Source organism: Kogia breviceps, chromosome 3 (assembly GCF_026419965.1).
Source record: "Kogia breviceps isolate mKogBre1 chromosome 3, mKogBre1 haplotype 1, whole genome shotgun sequence".
Lineage (NCBI taxonomy): Eukaryota > Metazoa > Chordata > Mammalia > Artiodactyla > Physeteridae > Kogia > Kogia breviceps.
The window spans coordinates 161,156,423-161,166,739 of NC_081312.1; the positions used below are offsets into that span (position 1 = coordinate 161,156,423).

Here is a 10,317-nt window from a genome sequence, read left to right on the forward strand (position 1 = left end):
ACACAGGAAACAGGGCCATTCGGTCAGGCTGTGCAGCTGCAGAGGGCAGACACCAACAGTGCGGCAGGACCCCTTCCTGCCCACACGCCCTGCGGGCCCAGGCCTCTGGGATTAGAGTCTCATGTGAACAATGTTCTTTCAAGGCCACAGTTCACGGTGCTCTTCTCACGTGCAGAGGCAACCCCGACCCCAACGCTAAACCCAAACCATCCCACCCGTTGTTAAAAACACCTCACACCTAACACTGCTGGACTCCCGAATGCTTACCATCCACTCACTTACGCCCAAGTGGAGCGTCCTCCACCCCTGACCTCCCAGCTACCCCGTCCCCACTGGGTCGGTGGCGTGAGCTCCACGCACACTCACTCTGGCAGGAGGAAGCTGACACTGATGGTCATCTGCTCTGAGGAGCCAGCAGCCAGCGAGTCCGGGGCACACGTGATCTGGAACTCCCTCTGGAAGAGGACAGAGCGTGTGTGAAGGGCTTCAAACAAGCACAGGTTACCTGATGTATAAAACGGTCCACGGGATACTTTTCACTAGATTAACTTTCCTCCCAAACAAATAACTGCTCTTCAGGCTTGAGAAGCTGTTACGTACATGGCACAGCCCACGGCATCTGAAAACCCTATTAACACATGCCCGCGCCTCCATATCATGTATCTGACAGGCCTGGTGACACTGGTGACTCTGGACCCAGCACTTACAGGCTTATCCCAAGGCTTCTGGGCTGGCACTGCGGTACATGGCTTGATTCTCTGAAATTTACTCAGTGCTTCTTCATGAATTTGTTTCAGATGTTGTTCTAGCGGAAAATTACCGTAAGTGAAGAACCTGAAATTTTGAGAGAACACCTTAGTTTATTTTAGGTTAAAAGTTTAGAAATCAACACAGACAGCTTTGTATGAACTGGAGGGTGTGCAAGACATGACAGCCGATGACAAGCCAGTTTCCACACTGAACTGAACTTCACACAGGAACACCGTTTTTCACTTAATTTAACCACAAACACCAAAGAGGCTTTTGCTCTTTTTACAAGATGTGGTTCAAACAAAACACTAATTGTACAAAAGGGATTAATTAAATGTACTCTGACAAAAATTGCTCATTTTTAATCTACTATAAAGGTGTTTCAAAAACCAAATAAGTTGCACACTAAAATACTTAAGACCTTAGCTACAGTAACACAATAATCCACCTAAGACTGGCAAACAAAATTTAATTCACAAACTTCAAACTTAGGCTACAAGTTTCAGGTCACACACGTTTTTAAGACAACATATTATTCACTGGGGATTAAGAGGACAATGACAGACTTCATCTTTGTAACAGAATGCTGTGTGAGCTACGATTAAGGGCTGCGGAAGTAGCATCCTAAAGATCCCGTCACATTTCCCACTCGTAATTTAGAATGTGATAATCCAGTGGCAACAAGCACCCCTAGCGCCGTCTAAACAGTCTCTATATGCCCGCCTGCATTTAGCTCCAGAACTCCCTGGGGAAAAGGCCAGCTACGGACTGGGAGCAGGATGAGCCTGGATTTGGGGCTGGGGCAGAAACCAATGAAGTTACTGAAGACCTTCAGAAAGACAGGATGACTGTCAAGGAACTTCCTCAGGCCACAGTGGGGCAAATTTGAGCATTAAAATTTATTTTAATTTCACTTGATCACACCTTAAATATATACATATATGAAAACGTTTCCGTGAGGTTGTAACAATATTTTAAAAAATGAAATAATTCAAACAAGACTAAAAAAAAGTCCTTTCTGTCGTCATTGGAGGAGTGTCAGCCCCCAAAACTGGACAGCCAAGGGAAACCTCACTCGCACTGCCCACCCCCCACCCTTCCCAGGAGAACCGTACTTTAGGGTACACTCTTCTTTACAGAAACCCAGCCAGTAAATATAGAATTACAGAATTCTTTAGAAAATGTTCAAACCCTAGCCCAGGAACTGCTCCAGGCAACAATTATCAATGAACCTAAGAGCCGCTCCCAGGCTGTGAGGAGCCTGAATATTCTCAGGGCCAGCACGCCACCCAGCAGACGGCCTGGGTCCGCAGGGGGGACGGGCTTTCAGTGGAGCGAGGTCGCCATCACCATCCCACCAGCCCTGGCATCCCCGCTGGGTGCAGCAGGCATGCAGGCATCACCTACGAGGGTGCAGGCAGTCCCTGGACCCACGTCCAGCTATCAGGAAACACGGGAGCACGTCTGCCGATACCAGAGAAGCGGCGAGATACCCCAGGAGGTGAGAAAGTCAAGAGGGGGCCTGGCCTAACGTCTTCAACTGGTCCATGAGAATGAGGAGGGGGCACTGTCCCACTAGAAAGGGTGCTTAGGAGACACGGCGGGGAAAGGCAGTTTGTGGGCCTCATCTGATCAAACATTTCGGGGACAACTGGAAAATCAATTTGGGCTGAGGTATAGGTGGTTTTAATAAATTATTTTTGATTTTGTTAAACATGAAAATGGTATTATCTTACGTAAAAGAACATCCTCGAACATATCTGCGTGTATCTACGTGTACCTACGTACACGTCCAAAGGATGAAGCTACGTGGTAAGTGTACGGAGTTCGTTGTTCTACTCTCTACACTCTCCTGGATGCTTTAGACTTTTCATAATTTAAATTTAAAAATTTTGCACTTAAAATAATCTTGCAAGTATGACTTTACATGAACGCTTAATGTATTTGCAAACACGGCTATTAGCGTTTTATTATTAACGATATCTTACACAAGCAATCTATCAGGAAGTAAATCTCTGAGGTTTACTGATGCAGCCGCCACTTTGGGGGCACCTCTCCAGGGCCCGTGTCAGCCTGCGAGGAGGACCTGCCAGCCTCCCGTCACCCCCTCAGCACAAAGCTGAGCCGCAGAGAAGGCGGGAAGGCAGGCCTGGCCCTCACCGTGCTGGGCGTGTGAGAGTTACCGCTGCAGACCCGAAGGAGTGTCTAAACGCACACAATTGTTAAGCAAAGCTTTCCAAGCCGAACTGGAGAGAAGCATGACAGTGCAAGGAAAGCAAACACCTGGCACCGAGCTTAAGAAGGCAGTCACCTGGCGTTGCTGGGGTGGTAGTGTGTGGCGTGGAACTGTCTGAGCTGCTCCCACGTGAGGTCCGGGATGCACAAGGGGTCCCCTCCGGAGACCACTGAGTATGTGTGGTCAGGAAGCAAGCGGCTCTGAACATGCTGCGAGAATATCCTCTCGTTATCTGTCTTCAAGTAAAAGTACATGTGTACGTGAAGACCAACGGAGGCACTGTTCGTGTAATTCAACAAATCAGCCACGTCCTGGGAGCACACCCACCAACATCCCGCAAGGACAACTGTTCTTGTGGTACATGAGGACGCCCACCGATGCATCTTTCAGCCATGAAGTGATGTTAATTAAGGTGTGTACGGTTTTTTCAGGCATGGTGCTACCACACACTTTTAAGCCCTACAGTAAAGTGTACACATAACTTTTACATGCACCGGGAGCCAAAAAACCCTGAGACCCGCCTTACCGAGACATTCACTTTATGCAGTGGTCTTTACTGATAACTTGATTTGTAATTAGATCTGTAAACCCCACCGTATACTCGGGCAAGAGAGAGTGGAAAAGACACGGTCTCAGGATCATCAGGAATGCGGTCTTCACCTGGTTAACGCCCTGCAGGTCACAGGTCACTGTGGCACCCACACCACAGCTGGAAACTGCTGTCCAGCTCACCGTGCTGTGGCCCCTGCTCACGGCGCTGTGCCCGCTAATTCCAGTTCTCAGTGAGAAAACTGTGACATGGCAGGACGCCACCTAGCTATCGAGCCTATTTGTACTTCAACACTTTATACAGTAAGATAATTTAGCCCAACATGAAAAAGGAAAACACTCACAAACGCTCCCTTCATTTCGTTAAAGACGACTCCTTTAAAGACCAACGGCGTTTGGGGGTCACTGGGATCCTCATGTTCCAGTCGCCATCCTTCCTGACTAAAGAGTAACAAACAATTACATGGGATGGTGACTCTATCACTAAGGTAAAGATCAATTAACCAATCACAGCATACCAGAAATCCAGTTCCCGCAAGCAGGGAAAGAAGGCTGCGTCCAAATACACGGATAGGAGGTTCCGGAAGTCCTTGGGGTTTTGTGTGGAAAATGGGTACAGGGTGTAATCACTAGCTAGACACAATGAAGAGGGCGATTTTAAATACAGCAGTTCCCGCAGGACTCCTCCACTTCATCCCCGTCTCAGCCTCAAGGCAGGCCTGACCTGGCAGGGGCACAGAGGCAGCAGCGCCCACTCTGGGCGGCAGGTCTGGCGCCGGGGTCACTGCGGGCCCAGAGGACGGCCTGGCCCACGGAGCACACTGTGTGTGCCCAGCCGCCCCCGTCGCCAGCCCATCACTGCCCGGCTTCCTGCAGTCACCACCCAGACACCAGCACCATCACCGCTCACCTAAGATCCAGAGGCTGAGCTTTATAACATTACTCCCCAAAGAAAATGGCTATCACCTTTTCCAGACAAAACTCAGACATTCTTCCTAAAACTCCAGGTTTAATAATCAACCACAATTTGACTTTCCCAAATGATTAAGCTTTTAACGTCCTCCAGACAGGGAATGGGAAATCTACCCCAGTCTCCTGAGTGCCAACACCCCACCCCTCCCGCCATCTCAGAAACTGCGGGAAGGCAGGGCTGTGTCCCCAGACCACGTCTCACCCGTGAAGGCATTCATGAACGTAGACAGCGACCTGTTCAGCATCTTGAAGAAGGGGTCCCGGCAGGGGTACCTCTGAGAGCCGCACAGGACCGTGTGCTCCAGGATGTGCGGGGCACCGCTGCTGTCCATGGGGGTGGTGCGGAACTGCACACTGCGGGGACAGGGTCCGCACCTGGTCAGCCACCGCCTGGCCGTGGGAAGCAGAGGAGTGAAACTCCTCTACTCTCCCTGTTAAACTGTTGAAGGTGCAGTAGATGCTCCAAACAGAGCATCCAGATCGAGACCTCAGGACACAGCACACACCTGAACAGGTTGTTTCTGTCCTCTCTGGCCAGGTGCAAGTGCTGTGCTCCCGTGCTGTCATGGCTGAGTTTCACGGCGGTCAGGGACAGCTCAGGAACAGACGTTACCTGAACCAACGAGGAAAACAGAAACAACTCAACTCGGCTGGAACGGTGTCCAGGACGGTGACAGTGCATCCATGGCTGCGGGACCAGCTCGTCTGCCTGAGGCTAAGGCAGTACTGGCAGGAACCACCGTGACCAGAGCCCGCAGACCAGGAAGGCGGGGCCTGGGGCTGAGGAAAAGGCACACCTTCTCTCCTCAATGCTCACTGTTGGCTAGGGATTTCCTGACTGCGCCACAGGTAACGCTGGGAAGCAAGCATTCCCACCCCATCAGGGTGATGAGACAGTTTGCTAAGACCACAGAGCCTGGATTGAGACCCCTTCTGTCACACCGGGCTGCCCCGAAGGAGATCAGGCTTTCGCCTGGAATGTCTGTGGTGTCTCTCGCACACTTCATCCCCGGGGATGCTCAGAACAGCCCCGCCAGGAGGTAAACACGGGGACGGACCTGAGCCTGGGGCAGCTGAAGGATGCTCTTGGGACTAAACTTTGCTTCTACTGGTTTATCAGTTCCTGGCGGTGAGCTGGGGCTATGACCAGTTACTTGTTCTTAGTGGGAGGGTCCATGAGGGTACAGATCACTCCCCACAGAGGCAAATCCATTCTCACCCCTGGTGGAGGTTGTGTGTGTGAGCGTGCGTGCTTCCGTAACTTCCACTGTCCTTGGTACTAAAGCAACTGTGTCAAGGCCCCTCTCCTTCAACCGCGGCACCACGTCATCGTAACCACCACACAGCCATGAGAGTGACTTGTCTTCGCTGACAACTTACTGGCAGGGCAGAGATTAGAACTCGGGTGTCCTGAGCCTGCTCTGGGGGCCCTGCCACAAAAGCTATGTGCTTCAAGTGTTCTACTGATGCCCACGTAAATTATACCTATGAAATCATTTATGTCTCGAAATCATTTATACCTCAGAGTTCATAACTGTACTTTGTAAGATGTGATCAATGAATTTAAAACCAGTCTGCCTCATAGACAGATTTCACAGTAAGTGTTTCTAAAAAGCACGATAGCTTATCATAAACCAAGTTTCTACAAAACTTGAAACATAAAGGGAAAGAATCAGCCTCTGAACAATGCATTATTAACCACAACTGTATTAGAAATCCCAAGTCCCCTGAGAAGTCTTTAGGGGCCTCACAAATGCTCTTGCCCACAGTCGTGAACCCCTCTAAGTGGCTCAAAGCTCCTGGACCCTGCCTTGAACACTCCCTGCCCCTGCGCTGGGCCCACTCCCGTTTCCTGGAGACAGATGGCGGCTCTTCTTTCCTGCTCCACAAACCCGTCCCCACCCAGCGCCCAGCAGCCCCCTCTCCTGCATCTTCCCCTTGCTCTCTGCGCCTCAGCAAGCTGTTCCCTGTCCTGCAGCTGCACACGTGTCCTTCTGATTGTGAGCTGCTTGCCTTTGTTTTCATTAGTGTCAAGCGCAGTGTGAAACCAGCAACCAGTCAATTATATGATGTACATTGTTTTCAATTATAGCATTAAAGAAAAAAACAATGTGAGAGTTTAAGCCAAACAAAGCAATAACCAAATAAAATCCATTTTTACATAAACTTAAGTACCTATAGGCCCACAATCGCTTTTCTATAATCCTGAAACCCAAACGGCTCAAAAACAGAAAGATTTTGCCTAAGTTTGGAGCAAACTCAGCCGATGGTGAAACTTGACCTGAATAGATGTGGGGCCTTCAGTCTTCATTACTGGTCACGACTTATGCAGAAACAAAAATGCGTTCATTTACTTTCTGAGCTCTGAAAAGATATGAAGCGTCTAGGGGTTCAGAGAAGGGGTTAGGGATCTGTACTCATTTAAGAGTCAGAAAATCCCTTCATCTGCAAACTCCGCTCCTTTGAGCACCTGCTGTGAAACGGGAGGAAGCCAGGGTGCGGCGACACAGATGAAAACCCCTGAGGTCTCTGCTCTGGGACCTGACACAGGAAGAGCACACAGGGCCTACCTGGCTGACAGTGAAGCCGTGGATCTTCTCTCCGACCCGGTACCGCAGCAGCGCCCTCTCACAGGCCGTGGTGCTCGCCCACCTCCATGCTCCGAGGCTGGCGCTGCTGTTTAAGGAAAGTAATCAAAGTTACATGATTTGCAGGGAGATTGGCTAACATAATTCAGCAACATATGAAAACGCTGTCATGGGATAAAGAATTCAAAGAAAAATGAAAACCTGCATCTTCTAAACACATTCCAGGAAATTTCCATTAAAGTTCTTTCAGTTTTACCTCAACTCATGCAACGTCAACTAATAAATAAATGTTGAAAAGCTTTTATTTGTACATGTCCATAAATAACTACAATTATGACACCCATTTCCCTTGTGTAAAAAACAACTCACGTCAAAATCACAGTATCCCAATAAACTCAGTCTACAATAAAGTCCCATTACGTACCTACCAAATGGGTGAAAACCAAGAAGTCTATTTATTACCAGGGACTCACACACAGCCGCTGGGTGTGCACACTGAATGGAGACTGCGTTAGAGCACTGGCCTTATTCAGATTAGCAGTTCATTCCCATGGATGTATGTGCCCTGGAGACCTGCGCTCATGCCCTGGCCCGCGCGCCCGTGTACACGTACACACACACACACACACACACACACGCAAACACACACAAAATAAATACACCATTCCCAAGAGCCCCAAACCCAGCGGCCCAGATGTCCAGCAACAGAGAACACATAAATTGTGGACTATTCAGTTGATAAACTTAGTCTGAAGAATGAATGGACTACAACTACATGTATCAAAGATGTGGGCACCTGATGCTAAACCAAAAAAAATTACAAAGGACAGACACAATATTAGTCTAAACAGGTACTGTTCAATCAGTTAACGCTGTATCGTGGGAGTATAGGTGGATGGTAAAAACACAAAGAAAAATAAGGAGGTTATTTCTGTAAACCAGAAGGGCGATTTCATTTAAGAGGGAGGAGAATTATGACGTATGATGGGTAAGTGGTAATCTTAAACTGGGTAATGGTGACACAGCTTATTTTTAAATAATTTTTCTCTCAACTGCATTGTACATTTTATGGTGTTTTCTACATTAACGATGTATCCCAAAAATATTTCTTTTATATAAGATAAGCACAGAATACACTGACTCATTCAATATCAGGTAATAGTACGGGGATGTTCTATAAACAACCAACATTTCCCTCCCCGATTTAGCCACTCTTAGAATTATGAGATAAAGGATTTTAACCCAAAATACCAATAAGGGCAGCCCAACAACAGACACACCCCTGCTCCCTCCCCTGGGCTAACAGCAGCTAAACTCCACCACAAACTCAACAAGATTCTGTGAATCAGTGTGAAACTAAACAACTCACCTTTCTTCAAAACGCAAAATGTGATATTTTACAAACTCAACAAGATTCTGTGAAGTAGCATGAAACTAAACAATTTATCTTTGTTTAAAAAATATTGTCCTATTTTACAAACTCGAAACAAATGATACTCATTCATGGTTTGCAGCTAAACACTCTTTTTCCATAAACCTACAAAACTCCTCCACTCCCGGAGGCGCCACTCTCATCAAGGCCGCAGGTAAGTAAGCGCAGGTGCGGAGCCTGAGGCCTCCTTGCCCACAACTACACACAGGGAAATGGAGTTAACGCCTAATGAGACCCGTAACTGCCGTCTACTTTTATTCTCGCATTAAAATCCACACCAACGACAGTCTTCGCCTCAAAAGCCCCGACAACCTGCACGCAAGGCCACCGCTCTGGGAGGCCCGGAGTGAGTGGGGTCAGGCCAGGTCCTCGACGGCTGTACCCCAGTCTTTCCTGGCTGCAGCACTCCAACCTTGGTAACTAGACAGGAACTCCCTTCCTCTGGGGGGAGGCCACTGGAGGGGCTGCTCTGCCATCCCGAAGGGCTCTCAGAGCGGGAGGTCCCGGGCGAGGGGCCCCGGGGTGCACGAGCCAGCAGACGAGGGGGCCGGGGGTGCGGGAGGCCCCAGCAGAGGGGCTCCGGGGTGCCGGAGACCCCAGGCGGAGGGACGCCGGAAGCCCCAGAACAAGGAACTGAGGTGCGGCACCCCAGGCCAGAGAGAGACCCCGAGGCCTCCAGCACCCACCCGCCCGCCCGCCGGGCGGCCGGCGCCCTCGCCGCCCACCTTCCCTCCCTGCTTCACTTTCCCCTCCCCTTCCTCGCTCCCCACAAACTTCCCCCTTTCCTTCTCCCCGCCGCCTCTCACCTGACGCTCAGCTTCCGCAGTGCTTTCCTGGCTCTCCACCCGCTGCGCCACATGGCTTATGACTAGCGCAGCGCCGGCCGTGACCCCACTTAACCCAACGCACGGCGCGGGGCGGGACGAGCCGGCCGCCACCCTATTGGTCAGCGCCCAGGGCAACGGCTCTTCCAATAGGCTGGCGAGGAAGGGGGCGGGCCCAGCTGCGGCGGGGCGGGACTCGAGGGCGGGGAGGGCGAGGAGACGGAGGGGCGGGGCTAAGAGCCACGGGCAGGCGTAGGGAGGGGCGGGGCCTGCGCAGGGGAGGGGCGGATTTACGCTGAGCCAGGTGAATTGCATGGTCCTCTGGCCACAGGTGGGCTCTGGTCTCCGGAATGGAGGTTGTGCGTACTCGGGCGTCCGTTATCAGGTCTCGGGCAGTGAAGTGAGAAGGGCGTCCAGCTTCAGGCTCCTGCCCGGTGCCCTAGACCCGGGCTGTGTAGCTTCGTGGATAAGGTTCGAGGACTGCATCACCTGCTTTCCACGGCCACGATTCCATGATGCCATGCTCTTACTTATGAACGGTCCCAACCAGAATATCCCCAGCAAATCGCAGGGCAGCTCCCCACCGGCATTTCGTGCCTGGGGGGGACTACACACGTGGCCTACTCGAACCTCAGGGATTGGCTCCAGGAGGGCAGAGCATGAGTGGGTGGGCCGGCAGGCGGCTGTGGGCTGTCAAGGGCATTTGGGATTAAACACAACTGGGCACGGTATGGGAGGGACTTGGAAGAATGCAGGACCCGAGACTGACCTTAGTTTCTCAGAGCTTTTGTTTCCTCCATTCTCAACTCCCGCATCCCACCCACCCCCTCCCCCATCCCACGACTTCAAAGGGACTCATATCTCCCTGCCCCTTCCTCCAGGCTCTAAAGAAAGAACACTAAGTAGACAGGTGCAATTGATTTGAACACGAAACGCTTTGACAGCAACGTAAAGGGTAATAAGACA

The 10,317-nt window shown here is 50.7% G+C and overlaps 1 protein-coding gene across 2 annotated transcripts in view; it reads right to left on the reverse strand.

Moving 5' to 3' along the window:
• PITRM1 (pitrilysin metallopeptidase 1) overlaps window positions 1-9,977 on the reverse strand; it is a 30,840-nt gene extending 20,863 nt beyond the window's left edge. Inside the window, exons 1-9 of one of the 2 annotated variants that reach the window (XR_010839875.1) lie at window positions 9,334-9,440; window positions 7,078-7,183; window positions 5,014-5,120; window positions 4,710-4,861; window positions 4,054-4,168; window positions 3,880-3,976; window positions 3,062-3,222; window positions 708-834; window positions 367-455 (exon numbers count right to left, since the gene is read on the reverse strand). Coding sequence is in view for 1 of the 2 variants with exons in the window: in XM_059056349.2 (XP_058912332.1) it covers window positions 367-455; window positions 708-834; window positions 3,062-3,222; window positions 3,880-3,976; window positions 4,054-4,168; window positions 4,710-4,861; window positions 5,014-5,120; window positions 7,078-7,183; window positions 9,334-9,386 (1,007 nt within the window). In the remaining variant the exon portion in view is untranslated. Of the gene's footprint in view, window positions 1-366; window positions 456-707; window positions 835-3,061; window positions 3,223-3,879; window positions 3,977-4,053; window positions 4,169-4,709; window positions 4,862-5,013; window positions 5,121-7,077; window positions 7,184-9,333 lie in introns of both variants that reach the window. The other variant, XM_059056349.2, reaches the window with a different exon arrangement.
• Window positions 9,978-10,317: the final 340 nt, after the last annotated feature.